General features: G+C 48.4%; 10 protein-coding genes across 10 annotated transcripts; 6 read left to right on the top strand and 4 right to left on the bottom strand.

Moving 5' to 3' along the window:
* Positions 1–659: 659 nt before the first annotated feature.
* M430DRAFT_36673 (hypothetical protein) lies at positions 660–2,807 on the top strand. Its single transcript, XM_024866974.1, has 2 exons — positions 660–1,347; positions 1,395–2,807. The coding sequence occupies exons 1-2, from the start codon at positions 1,009–1,011 to the stop codon at positions 2,376–2,378; spliced, it is 1,323 nt and encodes a 440-aa protein (XP_024718582.1). The 5' UTR covers positions 660–1,008; the 3' UTR covers positions 2,379–2,807.
* M430DRAFT_36674 (hypothetical protein) lies at positions 2,774–5,004 on the top strand. The gene has a single exon (XM_024866975.1). It carries the CDS (start codon positions 2,804–2,806, stop codon positions 4,934–4,936), a length of 2,133 nt encoding a protein of 710 aa, XP_024718583.1. The 5' UTR covers positions 2,774–2,803; the 3' UTR covers positions 4,937–5,004.
* Positions 5,005–7,025: 2,021 nt separating this feature from the next.
* On the bottom strand, positions 7,026–8,531 carry M430DRAFT_106914 (hypothetical protein; the record flags this gene model as incomplete). The annotated part of the gene is made up of 4 exons (XM_024861115.1): positions 7,026–7,774; positions 7,825–7,899; positions 7,955–8,362; positions 8,408–8,531. 4 exons carry the CDS (start codon positions 8,529–8,531, stop codon positions 7,026–7,028), a joined length of 1,356 nt encoding a protein of 451 aa, XP_024718584.1.
* A 3,888-nt stretch (positions 8,532–12,419) lies between these two features.
* M430DRAFT_270367 (hypothetical protein) lies at positions 12,420–13,969 on the top strand (the record flags this gene model as incomplete). The annotated part of the gene is made up of 2 exons (XM_024865508.1): positions 12,420–13,196; positions 13,249–13,969. 2 exons carry the CDS (start codon positions 12,420–12,422, stop codon positions 13,558–13,560), a joined length of 1,089 nt encoding a protein of 362 aa, XP_024718585.1. The 3' UTR covers positions 13,561–13,969.
* A 508-nt stretch (positions 13,970–14,477) lies between these two features.
* M430DRAFT_52878 (hypothetical protein) lies at positions 14,478–15,387 on the top strand (the record flags this gene model as incomplete). The annotated part of the gene is made up of 2 exons (XM_024868333.1): positions 14,478–14,557; positions 14,604–15,387. 2 exons carry the CDS (start codon positions 14,478–14,480, stop codon positions 15,385–15,387), a joined length of 864 nt encoding a protein of 287 aa, XP_024718586.1.
* A 539-nt stretch (positions 15,388–15,926) lies between these two features.
* M430DRAFT_126254 (hypothetical protein) lies at positions 15,927–16,543 on the top strand. Its single transcript, XM_024861977.1, has 3 exons — positions 15,927–16,062; positions 16,180–16,351; positions 16,476–16,543. The coding sequence occupies exons 1-3, from the start codon at positions 15,956–15,958 to the stop codon at positions 16,536–16,538; spliced, it is 342 nt and encodes a 113-aa protein (XP_024718587.1). The 5' UTR covers positions 15,927–15,955; the 3' UTR covers positions 16,539–16,543.
* A 795-nt stretch (positions 16,544–17,338) lies between these two features.
* M430DRAFT_30252 (hypothetical protein) lies at positions 17,339–18,658 on the top strand (the record flags this gene model as incomplete). Its single annotated transcript, XM_024865936.1, has 4 exons — positions 17,339–17,406; positions 17,457–17,572; positions 17,620–18,299; positions 18,356–18,658. 4 exons carry the CDS (start codon positions 17,339–17,341, stop codon positions 18,656–18,658), a joined length of 1,167 nt encoding a protein of 388 aa, XP_024718588.1.
* Positions 18,659–18,738: 80 nt separating this feature from the next.
* On the bottom strand, positions 18,739–20,557 carry M430DRAFT_68801 (hypothetical protein). The gene has a single exon (XM_024869378.1). The coding sequence runs from the start codon at positions 20,516–20,518 to the stop codon at positions 18,860–18,862; it is 1,659 nt and encodes a 552-aa protein (XP_024718589.1). The 5' UTR covers positions 20,519–20,557; the 3' UTR covers positions 18,739–18,859.
* A 291-nt stretch (positions 20,558–20,848) lies between these two features.
* Positions 20,849–22,115, bottom strand: M430DRAFT_126262 (hypothetical protein). The gene is made up of 3 exons (XM_024861978.1): positions 21,685–22,115; positions 21,542–21,568; positions 20,849–21,492 (listed from the first exon to the last, which is right to left on the bottom strand). The coding sequence occupies exons 1-3, from the start codon at positions 22,004–22,006 to the stop codon at positions 21,155–21,157; spliced, it is 687 nt and encodes a 228-aa protein (XP_024718590.1). The 5' UTR covers positions 22,007–22,115; the 3' UTR covers positions 20,849–21,154.
* An 818-nt stretch (positions 22,116–22,933) lies between these two features.
* Positions 22,934–23,750, bottom strand: M430DRAFT_60785 (hypothetical protein; the record flags this gene model as incomplete). The annotated part of the gene is made up of 2 exons (XM_024868878.1): positions 22,934–23,621; positions 23,697–23,750. The coding sequence occupies 2 exons, from the start codon at positions 23,748–23,750 to the stop codon at positions 23,076–23,078; spliced, it is 600 nt and encodes a 199-aa protein (XP_024718591.1). The 3' UTR covers positions 22,934–23,075.
* Between the last annotated feature and the right edge of the window lie 272 nt (positions 23,751–24,022).

Below are 24,022 nucleotides of genomic sequence, written 5' to 3' on the forward strand. Positions count from 1 at the left end.
GAACCATCCCAGCCAATATCTAGGTCTTTGCAGAGAGGCAAGCAAGGATTCGACAAAGATTATATGACGGAATCTAGATAAAAAAAGACTGATAACGAAATCTGGATTCGTCTTTTCCCTGGTTTTCTCGAATCCGAAGCAACGTTTGCAGCTGCGTAGCCGTGCAGATCAATGACAAAATTTGCCCTGCATAGACATCTCCTGCAAATCAAGGGGTGAACTAGTGGTGAAGCATAAGGTACTCTATGAGGCCCTGTAGATCACGGGACCACATTCTCGAACAGTGGAGCGCTTCCTTTTCACCTAAGGGAATAGAAACTCCATCTTCATCTTCGTCTTCGATATGCCAACTTTCATATCATGACGGTGCGGTGATAGTCTCAACTTCATGGGCAGGTAGAACATTAAGGGTTTAAACAGTAATATAATATGAAGAAAAGATACCTATGGGTATATATTGTAACAAGAGTTGAACTTAAATCCGAATATGCAGTGTGGACGGTGCCTGTCTGATGCGCAAACCCAAGTACAGCTGTTGCCTGAGGTTATCATTTCTCGCTTCGATGTGGGGCGCCATGGGTACAGTAATGTATTACGTAATACTGTATAAATATTTCGGCGGATGTTTGCACGGCGGACGAGGCTGACGCATTTATACCAGAATCTTGAATTTTCATCCTTTTCTGGTCGAATTTTTTCTTTTCCCTCCCCCGTTTTCAAAACAAAACGCCAAAGCAAGAGAGACACTTCCATCCTCCTCTCTTCTTCCTTCTTCCACACAATCGTTCTGTTACTAGGATCCAGGTATCCCTCAATTGGTCACCTCTGCTCACCCTTTGTGCCGTGACGAACCTGGGCGCAAGACATCCATCCCACGAGAACGCACCTCACCGCCATGAAATTTTGACCTGCCGTACCTCCTCTTTTTCACAGAGCAAGTCCTCTAGACCAGATACCTCCAGACACGAGACAAACGGTACACTTGGGGCGGGCCGAGATCTTATGATCATGTTGTCTGAGGGCTTTATCACATCTATTCGCGCTCAGCCAAGGGCGCCCAATACAGCCACAGCAAAAGATGTTGGCATCTACTTCCACGAGCTCTACCCGACTCCTGCAATTAAGTCCTCGTTCAAAAAGAGCTCGACACCGGTCAATGCATTGGCTGTGAGCTCTACACACATCTTCGCAGCCCAGGCAGATAAGGCGGTGGTTCATGTATACTCGAGGGAGCGCGGGAACCAGGAGGCACTGATCTCGTTTCCCGAACGGATACACTGCGTAACTATGATTGGGGATGGGGTTCTGGTACTTGGTACTGCTGAAGGCAGGGTGATACTGTGGGAGGTGAGTGCTTCAATTGTGTGCCAAAGAACTGGCGACTAATCTCGTAGGTCTGTACGGGTAGACAAATCTCGACCCCGCCCGCGCATCTCCAGCCAGTATCGTGTGCCGTGGCAAACCAGTTGCATCTAGTAACCGGATCAGAAGATTCAAACATCCACGTTTGGTCGGTTCCACGCCTGTTGTCTTTAACTTCCAATGAAAGACATGAGCCACTGCGAAGTCTGTCCAACCACCGTGCGGCTATCACCTCTCTAGGAATGGGCCACAGCGCCAGTACTATGAACATCTGCGTTTCAGCCAGTAGGGACAACACAATCGTGGTTTGGAACTACCATACCGGAGATCTCCTGCGGACGTTTCTACTTCCATCGACGCCTCTTTGTCTTGCCCTCGACCCGTGTGACCGAGGTGTTTACATTGGGTTCGAAGACGGTACGCTCCAACTTGTGGAATTCATTGAACCAGGTTCTACGCTCAATCCACTCTATGATACCAGGCTGCAGACCACCCCCGTACAGATCACCCAGCCTCCTTGGACGACAGCTTCTGAGGTCGGAGCTGCACACACTCTCGGCCTCAGTTACGACGGTACCACTCTTATTTCAGGGCATGCGTCCGGAAAAATTGTACAGTGGGATATAGGGAGACGTAGGTTTTCTGCAGAGGTTGCTGATCTGAATGCCCCTGTTACCAACCTACACATGTTATCTCCCTTTCCTGACAAGAGAATGACCAAAGCTGGCGCCGTGGTCAAACCCAAACTTGGCGAAAGCGAATACACATTTACTGCACAGTTAACTGGAACCATGGAAGTTGATACATTCAACCGAGTATTAAACGCCCCGGGCATTCCGCCAGAAATGCTCGATGATGCTATTTCTAGATTTTCCAGACCGGCAGCGGCGTCTTCGAGTGGAGACGAAAAGCTACGCAAGGAAAACGAGGAACTGTGGAAGGTTATCAATGAACAACGCGCTCTCCAAAAGAAGACTTGGGAAAAGTATTCTCAGCTCAAATCTGGCGGGGCTTAACCGTCAGGTCGCGTTTCAGATATTGGATATTAGGCTCATCTTCCCGAAAACGAGCCCATTGTACGTGTAACGATGCTACAAAGACCTCATGCCTTGGTTGGAATAGACCTGAGCATGCTTCCTCCAATTTTAAGGACGATTTGGAAACCGTGCTATTCATCAACCATTGCCGAATTGTGGCTCCATACTCGTATGGGAAAATGTCACAATTGGATCTACGTTCTAAATCGAATGCTTGACATGTCTTTTCGGCTCATTTATTATGCAATACGTGAGTTCTGCGGGAATGCTGGACCATAGCATTGTCCGCTAAGAGATTCGCAAACCCAAATTGTTTTAAGGGCAACGTGCTTCACAATGCACACCGCTAAGATCGCGAGTTCAGACGAATTGGCATCAAAATCGGATGGAAAATATTGCCTTCAATGGTATTTTGCATTCTTGCTCTGTCAAATTGTTTCAGCTACAGACCTAGCCGCGATGCACAGTCTTTCAACAAATTATTTAAACAATTATATGGTCTTCTTACAAATCATCAACATCTGTTAAAATTGTGCGAAATCAGATGGAAGGTTGATATGCGGGTCGAGATCGTTCAGGTATTCGCTGCCCTGGTGGTAGCAATTATTGCGTCTCCAATTTCCACATCGAGCCACGTAGTTCACGAAAAGCGATCCGTACCTCCTCGTCGGTGGTCAAGGCATTCTAGACTTCATCCAGCTACAGTTCTTCCCATACGGATAGGTCTCACTCAACAGAATCTGCACCGGGCTGAAGAGTTCATTAACCAGGTGTCTCATCCAGAATCAAGCCAATATGGACAACACTGGTCGCCGAAGAAGGTCGCTGAGACGTTCGCTCCCAGTCAAGATACGCTAGATACTGTTATGTCCTGGCTGTCGGCGTCCGGGATTGAGCTCAACAGAGTCAAATTTTCTCTTTCGGGGACTTGGATCATGCTCAACGCCACCGCTAGCGAGGCTGAGAACCTTTTAAGGGCCGAATACCATCTTTACAAACAGCAAAATGGCTATTATCACATTGCTTGCGATGAATACAGTATACCTTCTCATCTCAGCAAGCACATCGACATCATCACACCCACGGTCCATTTTGACAGAAGAATTGGTGCACCCAGAAGATTGCAGCACCCCGATGATTTGCCACTACCTCTTCGCGGCCTGAACAAGAGAATGACCAAAAGACGAACCACTACGCCTCATGGAATCATGGGATCTCCCGAAGACGCGTCAAATCCCAAGAAGGGAGCTGCTATCACCAATGCGCTTATGACTTTAGAGAATTGCGATACCATGATCACCCCAGCCTGCCTTCGAGCTCTCTATCACGCCCCTCTAGGCAGCACTGCAGTCAAAAACAATAGTTTGGGAATCGTCGAGTACACACCTGAAGCCTTTTTGCAGTCAGACCTAGACATGTGGTTCAGGGAATTCTCTCCGAGCCAAGTGGGCCAATCTCCAATTACGAAACTCATTGACGGTGCTGTCGTTCAGACTCAGAACCAGAGTTTCGGTTTCAACGGCGAATCTTCACTAGACTTGCAATACGGTATGTCTCTTGTGCATCCCCAAACAACGACGCTCTTCCAGGTCGGTGATCTGGTAGAAGGGGCCAGCTTTAACAATTTTTTGGATGCCATTGATGCGACTTATTGTACATTTGATGGTGGTGACTCTAAGAATCCCACGGTTGATGCCCAATACCCTGATACTCTACCTGGTGGCTTTGATGGACCGCTGGCCTGTGGAGCTGTCGCATCTACCAACGTCCTCTCTACCAGCTACTCGTCGAACGAGGCTGACTTGACAGCCAAATACGAAGAAAGACAATGCATGGAATACATGAAGCTGGGCCTCCAGGGCGTGTCAATTCTATACTCGTCGGGAGATTTTGGCGTGGCAGGCGAAGGTGGAGAATGCATCGATGCAGGGACGGGTACATACAATAACGGAACGTCTGGTTTGTTTACTCCGTCGTTTCCGGGCACTTGTCCTTACGTTACCTCCGTCGGTGCAACGATGATAATGAACGGGTCGACAGTGCGAAACCCCGAAAGCGCAGCCGAGCTGGTCATCTTCTCCGGTGGGGGCTTCTCAAACGTCTTCTCAATGCCCTCCTACCAACAGAAAGCCTTGGACAGTTACTTCGCACATAATGCTCCCCCTTATGGAGCTGATCGTTTCAACAATTCTCAGAAAGCCCGCGGCTATCCCGATGTCTCCGCAAACGGTGTCAACTACGTCGTTGCGGTCGACGGTGACTTTTCGCTAGTGTTCGGGACTTCGGCTTCTACTCCGACTTTCGCATCTCTGATCAACTTGATCAATGAGAAGCGCATAGCTGCAAAGAAGAGCCCCGTCGGCTTCCTGAACCCAGCATTATATGCGAATCCGCAGGTGTTGAATGATGTCACGACGGGTGGAAATCAGGGCTGTGGGACTGCGGGCTTTGAGAGCACCACTGGGTGGGACCCGGTCACAGGGTTAGGGACGCCCAATTTTCCGGCCATGTTGGATCTTTTTATGGGCTTGCCTTGAGGATAGATAGTAGATGATATTAGACTGGACAGCAGGTTAGATGGTTCAATATAAATATGATAACTTCTCACATTTACAAGCCTCACGATGCCTCATGTGAAGGAATGATATCAATTGACAATCAGGACTACGCACAGCAGGCAAACGTCCCGAAGAACCCAATGTTCCTTCCTTGCCAAACTTGCGATGCTCGAATATAACCCGGATCTCAATATCAACCAACAGGCAAAGAGTCAGCTTTGTGACAGATGTGCTTAAGCAGGGCGACTAGGGTCCGGGACGTGGAACCAGAGAGTAGGTATCTGAGATGAATAGATCACAGACCCTCTTTGCCTGTCTTCTTTAAAATTGCTATATATAAGGTATATATCACAGCAAGTAACACCGCAGGTCTTGATTTCCAGAAACCTATTTTTTATTTTTATTTTTATTTTTCATTCTACAGAAACTCTACTCCTACTCCTTCACTGCTCTTAGAAAACCGTTAAACGCATTTGCATTCTGGGCAGACTAATTTAAGATCGTTCCCCCAAGTTCCAACCCAAGTCTATCTACCCTCCTTTGACTTTTTAAGATAAATAAAACCAAACGAGTAGCCAACTAACTCCCCATTTCGCTGTCATTCTATTCAAGCACCCGATTTGAAAACAAAAATTGTTTTGGGGCGGAGCATATCTGCATGATTGCATCCTTCCTCTATAGGTTAAGTAATATGCAAGCTCAGAATATATCTGCGGACCACCCACCAAGGCTGGTCGAGATACAATAAAGCCTGCGGCCCTACGGGCAGGTCTGGAGTAAGTAAGTAAGTTGGTCGTTTGTGGGAATGCTTGAAGGAAGAAATGCTTGAAGGAAGTCGTTCTATGTCATTAAATACAGTTAGACAGACATTTATGTATTGGTGAATGCCTTTCAATACCCAGTCCGTGTAGGTAAGCCAGCCAGAAAACCAAAGACCGTGTTGTTAAATTGCATACTTTGACGCAGCACGTTCATTTCAAATTACCAGTGCAAAACTCGACTCCTTGATCCAGGCATTCGCCTTGTACCTACCTCTCTAACTAATTAAGTAAGAAGCCTTGCTTGCTTGCTTGGCGTACAAGACCCAAGGAAAATAATTATCCGGATGTTTCGATGGGTTTTGAAGAGCTGATATCAGCGCTCTAGAAGTAGGGCTTGGAAGGTGGTCAGTCTGACGTGCAGCGATCTTTTGATACTAGATTCAGCGCTATCAGCGTTCTTAAGCATTGTAAGTCAATAAACCCTCCTCGTTAATTAAACATAACCAGATAATATTTTTTTTCTAACCTAACCATTCATTTCTTAATACTATTAACCATGCAATCCCTCCTACACACTAAACAACCCATCCAGATCTCTAAAAAAGAGAGAGGAAATTAAGAATCTGCTATTAGGAAAGCTTCCCTGTCTATAGAGGATAAAAAAAGTTCTTGTACTATAAGGGAGCTTTTATTTTGATGATTGGTTTCTTTTAGTGGAAAAAATACATCGCGGAGTTTGTTTGATTTTGACTAATGTGAATAGAGAGAGGTTCTTCAAGAAGAGAGCTACCTTAGGCTTTTTGTGATAACTGAGATAAGCTGAGTTGGTACGAGATTGCGAGGTGGAATATAAATGAGGAAGGGTAGTGGAGATGAAGAGTAAGTGTAGGCTTTAACGTTTGTAAAATAATAGCGCGGTAGATCCAGGGCATTTGATCGATTCATATGGTGGAATTTTGGATTAAGCCATCATAATATTCCAACTGCCTTAGAGTAACATATCTTCGTATTTGTTGTTCCGACTGCAGCTATGCTCACCTGAGCATCCTTTGCGACCAAATGCAGTTCGACCAAATGCAGTTATCTATCTATATACAATCAATACGTTGTATAAGGACCAAGCTAACTTCATTTCCTTAAACGCCTTGAATATACGCCGTATTGCCTAAGCCTGCTGTTGCTCGATGCTGAATCGCGTGGTGCAAGATGGCAACCTTCAGCCTGTTGAACGGTGGCCCACAGCTAAAAGCTGCTCCATCACGTTCAACGCCTTCCATGCCTGGATCCTGTCATACCCTTGCGCCTATTCATTTATCCATCGTGATCTCCATATCGGAAGAACTACCTGTAATAGCAGGCCGCTCCAGCGCCTCGTGACTCATTCTCAGTTTCTCCTTCTTTTTCACTATCTTTTTCATCGCCTGCGCCGTCAAATCCTGCCTGAACATGCGTTCTATCACATCCTTCTTCCTCGTCTTGTGATCCCCAACCGAAATCAGCACCCCGGCCGTAATGTTACACGTGATTGAGAAACATAGAATGACTGTCGTCAAGGCAAATGGCCGTACGTGGTAACTGATTGCCCATGTGCAGGTTCCCAGAGATATCTGAAGAAGAGAGTGGCAGTCAAGTAATACGACGATCGCAACGAGTAGCCGGAGCGGAAACGCGTAATGCGTTTCTGTTTCGTGCGGTTTGTAAAATGTATGAGATCGCGAGAATTTCTTCTGATGGTGGACCAATTTCTTCTGCTGGGCGGGGGTCAGGACTGAATACTCCCCTGCCTTCTCATGCGGTGACATCCGCCCGGCTTCAAGCTCGGATTGGGCGTTGTACGTGAGGTCTGGGAGGGAGTTCCGATTTCTGAGTTTTGGGAGAGCGCGTTCTTTGCGCAAGCGCCATGTGAGGTGGTAGTAATGTGCGATATATATCATGTGATAGGTATCAACTGCTCGGAACGGAGCAAGACCGTCCCCCATGATGGCGAAGAGTGCAACGAGCACATTGTCGATGACGTTAATTATGTAATCTTTGCGGCCACCAACGTTGATCCAACCTATTGCACGATTAGCAAACATTGCAGATGGGAGTAAGTTTTCGGCATACCGATTAAGAACAATACCCAGGCCAAACCAAAGACGGTGATGCAAACAGCGTAAAGCGTGACGAGGAAGCCGAGGGCTATTTGGAAGAAAGGGTCAGCGGATTCTGGTAGGAATGGGCAGGTAGTACTTACGCTTCCGAACATACTGTCCAAATCCCTTCAAGCCTCTCTTGAATTTCTCTCTCCGAGAATGTAGCATATGCCTGACATGGTCATTCAATTCGTATATCTCCTCTTCAGTCCAACCTTTGAGTCTCTCGCCGGGAGGCAAAACGGCATAATGCTCCGAATCGAGCCTCGAAGTAAGGGAAGTGGTTGTCTGCATCCGCTCCACGGGCTCTATCTCATCGTCGGAATCCTCCATATCGTCCCGTTCCAGCTTGTCCGGATCTAATCCTTCACTCTCGATTGGCGACTCCGTTTCCGAGACACGCGAAAGCGTGTATGTCGGTCGACGATTGATGTATCTGCCCAAATCCGGGACGAAAAGTGAGTTCTGCACATTAGTAAGGGTCGAGAGGGTGGAAATCTCAGGATCTGCTCCCGGTTAGTTCTCTTCTGGAGACGCCCTGAACTCCCACATACCGACGGTATCCAGCACGTCCACCAATTGTTCGTTGTACTGTTGTTCTTGCTCGTCGACATCGGGCGCCGGGCTCGGACTGTGGAAGTTTGGAATACGAAGAAATGAGCCGGCCACACTTGCCATGCTAGATCTTCTCCGAACACCAGCAGTGGTCTGTTCGGGCACCCTCAGATTTTGCGACAAGGCGTCTCTATCTCCGAACGGATTACTCAGACCCTCCTCACTCACGTCCGGCATGTAACGCGCAGCCCTTGCATCAGCAGCACCAAGACCGGCCCAACTCACGCGCTGAGGATCCGAACTACTCCTCCTCCTGTTCCCCTCTACCTCGAGGTTCGAAGCCCGGTCATATCTCACCGACGACCTCATCGCGCGGGAGCTGGTTCCCGCCCTCGGACGTGTCCGTGCTGGCAGAGCGAGGCTGAGATGACGCGTCGGGTTCTCATTTCCTGACCTCGGTCGGACAATGGAGGGGTCTTGGCCGCCTGAGCCCGGTGGGCTTCCAACGACGGGGGCTCGAGGGCGAGCGAGGGACTGTGTAGAAGAAAGACGGCGGACCCGGATACTGGGCCGCCGCCATCGTTCCTCTGGGGCTTCGGAGAAGGTAAGGGTAGAGAGGCGGTTTCGAGGTTGTTCGCCCTCGGCGAAGGTGATGGCGGAAGCCCGGTTGCTTCGAGGCGTGTCGTTGGGCGGCGGCGGCTGCGGAGGGGATGGATCGTCTTCAATGTTGATTTCAGGCAGGTTCATCCTTGCGTGGAGAGACCTGACGCTTCCAAACTTTCAAACTTTGAGGCTCGGAGAGATTGTTGTATTGTTGTGCTGCTGCTTTGTTGTGGGCGAGGAGCCTCAACGCGGCAAGGAACGGGCGGAAGGGCAGCCGGGGGGGAAGAAAAAGGATAAAGACATGCAACACGATACGAGGATGCAAGATAAGACAATACAATACAATACACGGCCAAGCAAAGCAAAGCAATACAAGTGATAAGGAGGATAAATTGATGATAATATAGATAAGATAGAAGGGCAGAGCGAGAGTGAAGGGGGGGGAGGGGAGTTGGGAGTTGAGTGAGTGAGTGAGTGAGTGAGTGAGGCGGGAAGTTGGGCGACGTCGTGGGATGATCAAGATTAATCAAGGGAAACAGGGAAGAAAGAACTCTGAGAAACTCTGGAGACTGCACGGGCGATCTCGGCAGTTTGAAATCGCGCGTCGATTATATAAGCCTTTCCGTATCGGGCAAGTCTGAGGGCTATCTTTAGATACGTCATGGTGCTGCTTTGAGGGTCACGGGATGCCGCTTTATCGTGGTTCCTGGTTTCCGCTTCTAAGGACGGATAAGGTACAATTACACTCAGTCAGGTACAGATAGATTCCCTTATTGTACAATAAAAAGATATCACTTCATACATGACATGTCTCCGTCTGCACGATCATCCTCTAAGAACCCCCCCAACTCGTAATCGCGACATCCATCTTACCGACCTCTTGGATCCGGCCATGATGATGTCTCGCCGCCCCTCCTGTTCTGCGGGCCAGAACGTATGCCCGGCATTCCCGACACAATAGTCCACGCCGGTCCCACAACCACAAAGATTTCCAAATATACGCCGACGCCGTTCCCTCGGATATCGCATCGTCACGACAGGATAACTCCGCGACAGAGCTGTTTGTTCTCCAGCCTGCGGCTTTCTCCTCGCTCCAGTGGCGGTTTTCAAAAACACGCGCCGAGTCCTGGCTAGGATTGGACGCCGAGAACTCGGCCCATGTAGCAGCCAGGCATCCTCCCTCGACGACGTTGTGGTTATAGTTCGCGCAAGCCGTTGAATTGGGACTGCTAGCGAGACTGTAGCGACCTGATCAGCTTAAGTTATTGGCGACTGGACTTTAAGACAAGAGACTTGGCAGTTTTGGTGGTCAACTTGAGGTCCCTGGCGGCTATCAGCGTTGAGCTTGGCCACTCGTCACGGTTAAAGTCCGAAAGAAGAAACAAGGCGCAACACAACACAACACGAGTGTGCTGCTTGTGCTCCGAAGAATCATTTGCTGGCATTCACCCTCTCTCGAGGCCAAGAAGAGCCTCGGCCGTGTGTTTGCAGGCCTCTCGTGGCTGCACAAGGCTTACTGCACTCTGCAGTATCCTGGTTCACGCGTCCAAGCACATTTGGGTCATTAATCGAGGTTCATGCGGATGCACTGCACCATGTTGCATTCTGTTCTCCAGATTGGCACGTGGCTGATTCTCAGCTGGTTCATCTCCCAATATCTCTGCTGGTTCCGCGGCTCTCTGTAAGATTTAGATTCTGTTAAGTTCAATTCCCTGGATCGTTGTGTTAAGTCTATGGATTGATCAAGCTACCAGACGCTACTACTATATACATGACATGAGCGAGAGGCACATAATAGATTCCTAGTTATAAGAACTCACCATTATTCTTTATATAGGCATAATCGTAACTCTTCCAGTATAAGAGCCTTCTTCTCTTCACGCGATACGAATGGTGGAACGAGGAGCTGACATCAGCAAGTCGACAAGGAAGGAATTCAGATCACCATATCCCTGTAGACGATATAGCTGCCTGTGGTAAAAGATTTCTACTGGCCCTGACTCTAGTTTATACAAATGAATTAAAGCATCCTCCCGAAACTTGAAGTAGAAGGTTTATAGGTAAGCAGCTAATAGAAGCAAGGTTGGAGAGTTAACTTCAACAGTAGAGTAGCTACCTTATAATACATACGTAGCTTAGCGGTTTGAAGGCGAAGATACACGAATGGGTCGTAATTTCCAACCTGAGCTATAGGCCACGAATTGCGTGAATAGAATGGAATAAAGATCTTCAAAATCCGTATTGTCAAGGTTAAGGTAGATACTTTATGCTATAGAAGATAACACGTGAGGTCCTGTGAAGACCATGTACTCGTTGAATATTGAATTAGGGTAGATAAAATAGACATCTCTACTCCACAACACTCAATTAATCAAACGCAGAACTAAGATCTCGAGAGAAAAAAATAAAAAGACGAGATAAATAAATACAAAAAACTCAAGGACCACCAATCTCTCTCAGAAGGTGGTCCTATAGAAAACCCCAAGGAGTTTTTAAAGAACTGTAAATCAACAGCTTTGTAACCCAGAAGTCCCTGGGGATTAATTATAACCCGGTTCACTCCGGGGAAGGCTGATAGATTTTGTATATGATCTATGCGCCTAACTTACATGTTTGACTTACCTGTTTGTTTGAAGGAACCCTTTATTTTCATATATACGTAGGTATAGGGACTTGAAAGTGAATTGATTTTTGAACTGGGCTCTAGCGTGAGCAGAGAGGGAGACTGGTAGGCGAAGTTGTGAATCACTAGTTGAACATTATGTATGCTTGAAGTAGTGTTTATCTAAGCTCAGTAATAGACAGTTAATGCCTAAATAGGGCAACTTGATTTATTTTGAATAGTAACAAATAGCGTTGTATTAAACATCAATCGACTGGTCTCACTTGGACTCTCCAGAGTCCAGATGAATTGGTCGATACATAGGACAGGACTAGAAAAGTCTACCACAATTAGATCAGGCCTTCTCCAATTTCTCTGCAAATTCCAATTCTCAACACTTATTCTCAACGCGAGCTGTGCTATCTGTTATATTAGACACCTATATCTTGTACCCTAGTAGTGGATCAATGATAATTTCCTTGAGGGTCTAACTTGCCATAAGGCTTCAAAGCCTTGATGGATGTCAACAGAAAGGCAACTTTAAAGAAGCCAAATCTCCTACTTATCTGCCTTGAAAGCTTTAACGAACATTCACGAAGCGTACTGTGAAGGGGCAACAAGAATGCTGTAGTGAATATATTGCAAGGCCCTCTTTGAGGACTAAAAGATTATTTGGGAGAGGGCCTTCTTTATTAAGTCGCCTCGCCTCTTTTAGATCCGTCTCTTCATCAACTCAACCACAGCACACCTCAACTCAGCCCCGAACCCAGACGGAAGATAAGGCCTCCAGCCTTCATAACGTCAAGATGACATCAGAAAATAGACTAGATCTTCGTCCTCTTCATGATGCACTTGACCAAGCGCTTTTCAGTCTTCAACCTCAAATCGGTGAATTGTACAGCAGTCTTTTAGCCACCTTAAGTCAACCACAGCACGATACGGCCTCCAGGCTTCAAAGCGTCAAAATGGACTCGGAAACTAGACTAGCTCTTCATCATCTTAAAGAGGATCTTGAAAAAGAGCTTTTCATTTTGCATCCTCGAACAAGAAGTAGATTGAACAGCAGACTTTTAGCGGCACAAGACGCACTACTGAACGATCGATCTTCCGAGCCAAACACTCCTTCAATGGCCGATTGCAACCCCAGTCAGACCCAAAGATCGGCAATGGAAAAAGCCAAAGAACCAACGTCAAAACATAATCGGGCAACTCAGCGCTTGGGACCAGGACACACACCACACTGGGAGAAGAGCATGATGCAAGAAAGGGAGGATTCTGAGGATACCATTTCATACGAAAGCAATTTCGACGATTACAGCGACACTGACCAAACTATGAGCAAACACATCATGCCCAAAGGCCAAGTCTATACCCACACTAAGGCCCACACTAAGGATATGGCTGTTTCCTACGCCCCGAACGCCAAATTGGAATTCCCGCAGAAGACTAACATCAGCCCACACAAACCCTCAATGGACCACACGACGGAGGTGTCAGACCTTCCAGGAGTTCCAAGATGGTTCCCCGCAAGAATTAAGAGGATATTGAACGATGATGGATGCCCCGACGCGCTCCCATTCAAGGTTAGTAATTATGAAGCACAACTCAGGACTTTCCCCCCTAACAGTCCCCCAGTTCATGGACAAACTCACCCGATACCGAGCATGGCTTGAGGCTCTTCGACGCCGAAGATGGAAACAATATCTCAGGGCTGGGAAGGCTAGGTGGCAACTGAGTATCGCTCTCCAGAAGCTCCGACAAAGACCTGCAAGCACGACCGCCGCATTCTATCAACATCGGCTCCGCCAGCAGAAGAAATGGAAGGAGAAAGCGCTTCGAGCTATGAAGAAGTTAGATGTCGTTATTGAAGGGACAAATTATCTGGACAAGACAATGTCTGCAATTTTTAAAGTCGAACGCGAGGTCTACGAGAAATATCTTGGTTGACTGCAGAAGAGACCCGAGGACATGCGGGATTTTAAGAATATCGGGTGAAACGTGAGCGATTCTTTGACTTGAGAGAGAATCTCCAAGTTTTCGCCGGCTTCTAAGGAATGGGTATCAAAACTCAGAACGTGGACTAGAAACAGAGCAGTGTATGGAGTCAATTTATCGTGGAATTTTCTGCGGAACACAGTTCTCACTTCATTGCTTTTAACCTGCCGTGACGAGATAAATGCTTCCTCTCTTGTCCTTGATGTCTTTCGTCAATATATGCACCCACCAGTTGAACTTCAATGCAGCAACCCAATACGATCTATTCATAATGGTGCATATGTGAATAGGATCGGAATTTTCTGTTCATTTCCCATGTCTTCCTCACTTGTTGCCCTTGCATCTAAGATCTGGCACCTTGGCACATACTCAGTATGCTACTAAGCTCTTCGCGTTTGGCTTGGAAGTCTGACGACAGAATGGCAGTGGTGATCACTGATTAGCAAAGGACAAACTCGAGGTAGTCAATTGGACGTCGGCGCGTCTGGTTGAAGACGTCTGTGATCGGCTTTAGCCTTGTATTTATTTAGCGCGAGGCTGACAAAATATCACGTCCAAATATCAAACGCCTGGGTGGATATAAAAAGTCTGCAGCCTTCTTTGTCTACAAGTTTCCCTCATCGTCTTCAGCCTCATGGCAACGTCAAGCAGAACCTTTTCATATCGACCACTATGAGGCTCCGTCCCACTGCCAATTTGACCTTGTGAACCGAGCTCTGTCCTTAAAACTTCCCCGTCCTTCACCGGTATCCTCGCGTTCCCCATACTATCGGATTGAGGTCGTCTCGGCCCATAAAAGAGAGCCAATTTTGCCAAAGCCATTACCTTATTAGCCTCTCATCAACAACTTCTCAGCTTTGCCGGCAGCAATGGCTACTCCGGCAGCAGTTACTGGGTCGAAACCTCGTCCATCCACGTCTTATGGACCAGGTCGTCGGACCTTTCGCGAGTAAGCCCGCATGGCCAATTACGATCCCAATGCTTACCATACCTAGGCTGGTTGGCGAAGAGATGGTAGATATCTACGTGGGTCCCGAGGAGGTGCATTTTCGAATACACAAGCGCATCCTCTGCGATCGAGTGCCGTACTTCCAGAAAATGTTCACGAGCGGCTTCAAGGAGGGCAGCGAAAATGCTGCAAGGTTCCCAGAAGACGATCCCGATTCTTTCGATATGCTGGTAGATTGGATCTACTTTTACAATATACGGGGTCTGGCGAGGATGAAGGATAGCGACGGCAATGACATTATAACCTGGGACCCCGTGAGGTTTTACTGCCTGGCAGAAAAGCTGTGCCTCCCGATGGTTATGGATAATATCATGGATACACTGCGAAAATATCACAAAAAGATGCAGGAACTTCCCTCGCCTGATTTCATATACCGCGCCTACGCCTCTACGTCGGACAAATCGCCGCTCCGGAACTATTGTCTTATGACCATACGTTACATTCTTGCGGACTTGGGCAAGGATGAGACCGAAGAAGGATGGCCGACTTCTGAAATACAGAAATTATTCAAGGACCATGATAGCTTTGCTAGCGACTATATCACTGCGACTAGAGATGGCATCTCAGGGGATCCCAGGGATCTACCGAAGTGTTTCTTCCATGTCCATGGAGAAGATGAACCATGCATCACCAATGATTGGAATGGAAAGCGGAAATACTATGCTCTCCCACAACAGAAACATCCCAAAAAGCAATGTCTGGAGAGCGCGGGTCCTAGAGCATCTCCAGCATCCCCTAGCTGGTCTACAGCTGCGATGATAGGTCGTTGATCCAAAGAAGAGCGGAGGCCATAAGGAAATCCCAAGGAAGACGTGTAAGGATTCTGGGAACCAACATCTACTGATCGGACATTTGGTTTGGCAGATGAAGAGGGGGTACTTGCTGCAGGTAATTTGGCTCGGAAGTATTTCTAATGGGGAACTACCTAAGGTAGGTAGGCATCAAGCCCATCATATCCGTGTAGCCAGATAGGAAAAGCAAACCGGACTGGTTAACCTTTAAGAGGAGTAGTTGTTGGGAGGAGCATGATAGACCGAGTTGACCTCGATGCTTGACCATACTGTATCTTGACTTTTACTCGGCAGATAGATACCTATGTTTTCAGACGACCAAAAAGGGGTCTGCAATCACGAGGGGCCACGAGGGCCCGGGGGTCGTCGCGGTCACCGTATTATTATATAATATAGGTAATATGGTACGGTATACGGACCACTGTAGACTGATTTGCGAACTGCACACTAGCGCGATACAGTATATATCCTCTCGATCCCTTCTCAGCACCTTGACGACGTCTTATAATTGCCGGTATTGTGTATTGAATCCCGCACAGCCTTCAAGATGTCGATGTTCCGATCGAAAAAACTTGATCTAGGATGCTTCGTCAACGTCAAGGTCATCCGTGATCATACCAAGCGAAAGGTCTTCGCTGAGCATGAGACCGAAAGGTATGTGGGCATGCGACTCGGATATCTATCCAGAAAAACCCACCGGAATGCCGGTGCATGACTTTGGGTAATGTTATTGTGGCTCTGGACGCTGTGCTGACCATATACTGCGGTTAGACAAGCCTTGCGATACATCATCCGCAACTTGAGCCTTCCAGCGAGAACGCGCGCACAAGCCCAGCTTCAACTGTCCCAAATGCATGCCTATACTCGTCCCACACAAATCCGGAATCGATGCATAGAGGGAGGAAAGGGGAGGGGTGTCCTGAGAGACTTCAAGATGACAAGGGTACGTGGAATCCCTTGCGCGGATATAATATAAGACGAAGAGACGGAGAGAGCATTCATCTTCAACTACGACTTCTCGAGGGTACATTGGAGCAATTGAGCTGATATGGTGGTAATCCTTGCAGTATAACTTCCGAGTCAACGCTCTCGCCGGACTGATCCCCGGAGTCAAGAAGGCCTCGTGGTAGGCGGGAAAGAGGGGTTCTGGTTGGAAAGAGACACTGCGAAGGGTTGCAATGTCGTGGGGGACTTGTATCATAAGCAATGGGCCACATCTGCAAGAGGATTTATAGTGGTGTGGAGGAAGAAATATGCCGCTGTACGAAGTGCTCTGGAGCGCAAGGCTGTACCTATATTTTGAGGCGTTCCTGATGAACCTACTTGTACACCACGGGAAATTTCCATTAAGGTATGGCAATCATGAAGATCTCCTTTCCTAGAATACCATGATGTTCAAGTATGCTGCATTGAGGATGGATGTCTAGCAACGTGAGAATGCCAGAGACAGCATGGAGGGATTGGGTGGTCTTCTTCCGTGACCAAGTGTGGTCAAAGTAGAGGAATCCATAGATTCTACTGGCGGCTTTAGTTTGCTCTGTTTTACTGGAATTTGGTTTTAATCCTGCTGTCGTTGCTCTCCTACCATAGCCTGCCGCTTTCCGATGAAGTCTGGTTGGCAAACAGAGTTGCTTTGTATACAAAACTTGGACCTCTACTTTCCTCCTCAAGGTATATATAAGGTATATACAAAGCTCTTGTATCAACAAAGTTTTCCTTGCTTGGGGGTCTTGGTACATTTCAATACAAGTGAATACTGTTGCTCGCTCACTCTGGTTGACATCCGAAGCTTGTTAACTTGCGGCTCCTTGTTCAACCGCGACTCTCGCAAACCCAGACAAACCTCACTCAATCTGCCACGTCCATTCAAATAGAAAGTATTTGTCTCCAATCTCTCTCCAGAATCAACCTTGGTGGTTTCACTTCCACAATGTTTCGCCGTCTCGAATCTGGTCTTCCCAAAGACCCAGTTTACCCAGCTGATCTTGCAGGCTTGGGGTAAGCAGCTCTCATCTCGATTCAAGATCCATACTAATGAATATCCCCAGGTACTTCATCAATGACAAAGATGAGATCAGGAGCATCGAGAACCCGAAAGCCTACTTCAAGTTCTTCCTTACTAGGAATGACCGCTACAACAGCCTCCAGCGCGAGGCCATGAATGGTGAGACCAATTGACTCCACCCCAGTACGAGGCTCACATTCATATAGAAGCTATTCGCAACATCATCTCCGAGCGGCTTATCAAACTTGGTCTTCAGAAGATCCGCCTCCCTCTCGGAGCCGCAGAAACCGAACCCCACCTCCCCATCTTCACATCCTCCGACCTCAAGGCCAAGAAGCGGGTCATTATCCTCTTCTATGAGCATAACCAAGATCTCGGTGTCTTGGCCCACCGTGTCATCGGCGGCAAAGGAGGAATCAACGCGGGATCCGTGATCGACATGGTCAAGTACATCGAATCCCTCTGTACATCTGAAACGGACGACGAGTGCCCCCCCGGTATCATACTTGCCAATATGGGACAGTTAAGATGGTGGCGGCGGGGAAAGAAGGCCGTTACCCAAACGTCGTGGTATGCCCTCCCGCAGAAGAGCGCCGTTGACGTCCCGTTCACGTTCGACTCCGTGAAGAACACCATCCCCGGGAACAGAAGCACAGCCGAGCACGTCGATTACATATTCAACAACGTAGTGAAGGAGCTGGCCGGACCGGCCGCAAAACTAGATGTGATAGGCGTCTCGGAAGGCGCGGTGCAAGTCGCGACGTTCTTGGACGATGAGGAGAATTGGAAGACGTGGCGTGCGAGGATCGAGGGCTTTGCTGCCGTGGCAACTTACTATCACGCGTACGAGATCAAGAATCAGGCGTTTAAGAATTGGCTTCGTGATGTATGATTTTCTCTCTCTCTCCTCCATTTCCCCTATTTTTCTACGGCTAACAATAGCTATTATTGCAGCGAGGACGGGCCTACATCACATCCCCGGAGCCCTGCGAGACCTTCCTTGCTGGGCCTGAGGGTGGTCGTAGAATTGATGCGTATGGCTGTCCGGTCTTCAGCTTAGGGGAACCGTACTATAGCGAGATGATGCTGCCGAAGGGGTACAAGACCATTATTGATTGGTTCCAGGAGCTCGCGGCTGATCCCAACTATGCAAATCCCGAATTTCAAAGATATGATGATGAAGATAGTGATGTTGAGGAGGACTCGCAGGAACCGGGTATTGAGCTGAACCTAGCCAAGGCTTAAGTGATACCTTGTTGCCTTTAGGGTAGGACGCAATTCATGGGTTTCCCCAGAGCCTGGACATCGAGGGAGGGGCAAAATTAGGCATGTATTTTGCATGGCTGGTGCTCGACTAGGTATTTCAACATATTACATTGTGACCATAAATTGAGGGCCATAAAGATACATAAGGAGACAGAGCTGCCTGCTCCACTGTGTTCATATTTACTCAAACAAGACAGAGCTGTTTCCAACAGCTCCACCCGCGGGATTGCCAAGGAATTCCGAAGCCCTCCGCGTCCTCTCCCTAACAACCTGCTCTTCGCTCTTCCACCTTCCGGGGACCTCTTTCTGATTCTCACCCCCAAAGCCCAGCCATGATCGAGTCTTCGTCTTCTGTCCCTCTGCTTCCTTCTCTTCCCTTGCCAAGTGAGCGACCATCGTCGCCCAGTTCCCCAGCCCGACTTCCAGGCATTGCTTGCATGTCTTCTTCGCCTCCTTGTCGATTCGTTTGCCTCGCAGTTCCTCCTCTGCGACATCTACGGCCTCTCTGGTCCATGCCAGTCCATCCTCCTTACTGGTTTTGCTCGTCTTGGACGCATAGAGGATCTCTCCAATGTACGTCATGATACCCGCTTCTTCACAACGTTCCTTAGGGCCCCGTAGTGGGGGAGAGGTTCCATCATCTGGCGGAGGGGGATATTCGGGAGGCATGAGAGCAGATTTCACGAGGGATGTGACAGTTTTTAATAACCCGCCATCTTCCTCGTCGGGTGTGGACGTTGATCGTACGGTTGGTGCATCGGTAAGCGATTTTCGGGCGCGGAGAACGGAGAGAAAGATAGGGAGGGCCACATTGAGGTTAGAGTTGATGGCATGGTGGACGGCAAGGGCTGTCGTTGCGGACAAAACGTTGGCGGAGGGAATGCCTGCATTGGCGTTGAGAATCCCAGTCGCTGGATCCACGATCTGCTTGGGAGAGTTCGCAGTCGCAATATCTAATGCCCATTTATACATCTCCAGTGCTGCCTCCGGCGTCTTCTTGAAATCTAGCCATGCTGCATAAGCCAGCGCGGCATCCATTCTCTGCTTCTCGTTGAAGCCTCGTGTAGTGAGGATCCGCATGTAGTATGTCTCAGGGGATTCAAATGCGGGCTCGCAATCCTCCTCTCTCGGGGCCGACTTTGCTCCGGGGGGGACAGGGCGAGGATTCGGATTCGAAGGGCCAATGACTACATTCTTTGGAAACGCAACGTTTCTCTTCTTGTCTCTGACCCACCCATCCAGATGTTCCGCCGCCCTTGCTGCTCCCATCAACACCTCGTAGTATCCCCTTCTCCAAGGCTCCGATTTCTTCGAGATATCATACCCCGTCTTCCCAATGCCCGCTACCAGAATCCCCCCGTCATCCACCTCCTCCAGTCCCTTGCCATCGATTTTTGGATCCTCCAGCCTCTTGATTAAAGTCCGGAATCCCTCGCCCGTCCTTGCCCAATCTACAAGACCATCTCTCTCATCATCGGCATCCTCGTCCCATTTTGTGCTCCGGAAATCCTTGCGCGTCACCCAAGACCATTCGCGTGGTGAGGGGAATTTCCGCTCCAGCCACTCCTGCTGCACACCGAACGCCATCATGAACAGGAGTCCCGCTAATGTCCACAGGACAGTGGTGTATTTCCCTGCCCTCCAGACCTCGTCCTTGATCCATCGTTTGTGATCAGTTGTGAGAAATCGGGCTATAGGGCGGCGGTTTGGCGGGGAGAGGAAGGGCAATTGAGGTCGTGAGCGGGTGGCGAGAGTGTTCTGAGTGAAGGGTCTAAGAGTATTAGGAGGTCGGAAGGGGCGGATAAAGGGTATTCTTCGCATAGGCAGTCGTGGGCGCATCGTGAGTATCGTGGTGTTGGTGGGGTGGTGGTGATTGTGGCAATCGTGATGTCGAAGAGCTTCGCAAGAGCTCGTTCAAGGGCTCAAGCGAATACGCCCGTTCTACCTTAGGTTTGCGGATCGGAAGTACCGTAGCCGCCGAAGACCACTTTGCTACTACTTGGACTTTGCAAAACATCCACAATGGTCTTACTTCTTTTTATCCCCATTGCATCTATGATTCTATCTGGGAGATATACGTTTAGGCAGGGCTACGGAATACATTGCAAGTTGAACGCGTTGGGTGAGTAGTCACGCGTAAGTCACGAGACCGCCGAGTTGGCTACTCTTCGGGAATGAGGAAACATTCCTACTCCTGCAAATTTCTGAGGATATTCCTGAGGTCTTGTGTTGGTGCCCCAGATGCAGGCAGAATTCCATGGCTCCTACTTCCATCACGGAGTACAAATACATAATATACACATACCAAACCGTCCAGGTAGACCAATAGAGCGAGCACCTATACAGTACTTGGCTAGCTATCAATTTAAGTGTAGCCATTCCAGCCCTATAGCCTACCAATCCATACCTCGCTTCAACTCAGATGAGGAGCGAGCAATCCCCGCCGTCCTTTGATCGTATCACACAAAGCCATATTTACAGCTTTCCCCTGGCTAAGTTTGAGATCATCTCTCTACCAGTAACCCAAGTCGTTCTCCACAATGTGGGGAAGTCCAAGGTACTCGTGAAGGTATCGGCATACCCGAATCCCAACATGGGTGGGATCCAACCCCTTGCGTACTCAAGCGCAAAGCACGCCTCGTCCATCTTGTATTGCTTGACTGTTCCACGATGAAGATGGTGCACACTGCCTTGGGGGTAGATCTCTGGCTCATATGATCCTGGAGAGTAGGCAAGTTGAGTGCCGGCCAAGATGTGGAAGTAATCATCTGCCGTGTGACGTCCAGTATGGCCTTCGGTGCCAATGGCGGTGCCTAAGCATACGTGAGTAGATTTTCATGAGACATGGGAGGGAATCCAAACCGAAGATGATCAAATACTCGGTAATACCTGTAACCTTGGCTCAGCAAGACATTCGTTTGGTTTATATCACGTGAACATATCGATCAACCCCTTCGACACCTCTAGGTAAGGGGATGACAGAGGAGAAGCAATGGAGGACTCACTGGCATGAATAATGTACATAGCGCCCATGGCACCACCCGCATTGTTGAAGATCCACTCCTCATCCAGATTCACATATCCGCCCGGCAACTTCTCACTCAACTCGTCGACAATGAACCCAACCACGGCACGGGTATCATTGCCATGAGCGCCAATGGCACGTTGAGCCAGATCATGGAGATCCTTTGGATTAAAAATGTAGAACCACTCCAGATGTGAATCCAGGAAGTAGAAGACTGCAGACAGCACCGCGACGGCGACGGCGACGAATGTGAGAGTAGCGGTCCACGTCCGTTGAGGAGAGGGTGGCTTCTGAGAAGGCATTGTAGAGAGCGTGAAAGAGAGGAAGGTAAAGCAAGGGGTTCAGGGAAGGACTGGATAATCAATTGGGCTCAGAGAATGACTGGACAATCGATTGCTCTCTCTTTGTGGTTGTAAAGGTCGACGCGACTCCGTATATTCATTCAGGGTCTCGAGGCTGTCGCGCTAATAATTTGTCTGGTTCTGCTTTGCCCTATTCGGAATAGTGCAGCTCAAATAGGCATCGGGAGTAGGCATCGGAAATAGGTTATGCCGAACCCATCTCCTGGCTAACCCCGTAGAGTAAATGCTCAGGGGTTTGTTGTCTTCATTCCTGAGGCATGCTTAAGTACCACCCATATGGGTATCTGTGTTGCTATGTTTAATCAAATCAATCCGGGCATCCAAGCTGCTCTCAAAGCTGGATCACTTTGTATAGTGAACATCCTTCAAGGGACTGTTACGAGAATGGTCCCGAGGGTGATGTTGAGCTGGTATATGGTGACTCCCTTAACCAAGACAATCACACTAACTATCAACCGATTAAGAAGCTTTACACCAATATTTATGGCCTCATAACGGTGAAAGAAGCATCTGATTGAGTTATATATTATTCATTTTGAAGACAAGCCGCAAGAAAACCATACGAGGGAAAACACATCTCAGGCAACTTATCTGAATCAAACGTAAAAGAGATCTCCACTGATATTGCACCTTTTTCGCCAAGTGCGGCGATATTCGTAGGCGGAAGCTTCAGGCAGTATTTTGAGAAACTTGCTGTGAGGAGCCCGATTGTAAGCACGAATTCAAGGTCTTTGCCACTGTGGTGCGTTCGGCTGATGATTGATGAGGCCAACTGACTGCTATGAAGGATATAAGTTGATTGAATTGAAGTTCTTCTTGCAACGACGATAGCTTGAAGCTCCCGTGCCGTCCAATCAAAGTATTTAGGTAGCAAGCCTAGCTGGACCCTATGTGGAGCTTGATCAAGGGGATCGCCCGCCGCCAGCTTTTCCCGCGGTCCGCGAAAATAATTGCACTCTGACTTCTTACCATCACACATGCCATATCTTGACTCCTCCAAAATATTTTCTTATTCTTCTCCTCGCCAATAATCCCATTCAGCACTTTCGGGTAATCTGTAGTATGGTTTGCCCCTACTCAGATCTGGCTCTCTGTAATGAACCTGTTGCAACTGATAAATATCTAAATAATCATCGAACTTGGCGGCCATTGTCGCTCCAACTATCATACAGTTACCAGCCTCGTCCGCCGTACACGGGTAGAATTGTACCTCCCCGTACTCATCCTTGCTTCTGATTGTGCCATCTGCCTTCCGTGGATTCCTCCTGCAAATTGTAATCGTATCCTTAGCCTCGGAGTTGTCGTCTAGCACCGCGAAGTTCTTGCGGTCGAGAAACAGCCATTCGGGGCCGTTCTGGAGCCAAGCTGCTGCTTCTTCTATCGTCTTGCCCGAGAACGAGGATGCAGTGAATCCGGTAATAGGAGGGATGGTTCCCCCCGCTTTCATGCTATCATCGGGTTCTGTAAGGACGGGATATTCATCTCCTGTGACTAGGTAGAAGAGGCCTGGAATCATTTCTCCACTGTATGCCTGTTGAAGCTTTTTGTTGATTGCCTGCCGAGAGGTGTTAGCCACCCAGGCTACTGGTTTCAAGCAAGAGGATCCAGGAAGCTCATACTCTCAACTCACTTCAACAGAGAGGTCTCTGGCAATAACGAAAAGTGCATACGGCGCCCAGGGCATGACGGATTTTGGTGCGTGTACGTATTGGGCGGGACTGCTGCTCTTGTCGCTTCTGTGAATGCGAAAATGCTGACTAACTTTAAGGTTCAATGTTGACAAAAGTCGAGAGGGACAGTTTAAGTAGAACCAAATATTATATAGGCATGTATGGCAATCGTTGCTTTGCAAAGCCCACGCAAGTGCGCGGCTACGCTCCTCTAGGATGCAGATTGTGCTTTGTACAGCTCATCATTTTATTGAAGCGACAACATGGGGCCAAGTTAAGTCCAACA

Source organism: Amorphotheca resinae, assembly GCF_003019875.1.
Source record: "Amorphotheca resinae ATCC 22711 unplaced genomic scaffold M430scaffold_10, whole genome shotgun sequence".
NCBI classification, from domain to species: Eukaryota; Fungi; Ascomycota; class Leotiomycetes; order Helotiales; family Amorphothecaceae; genus Amorphotheca; species Amorphotheca resinae.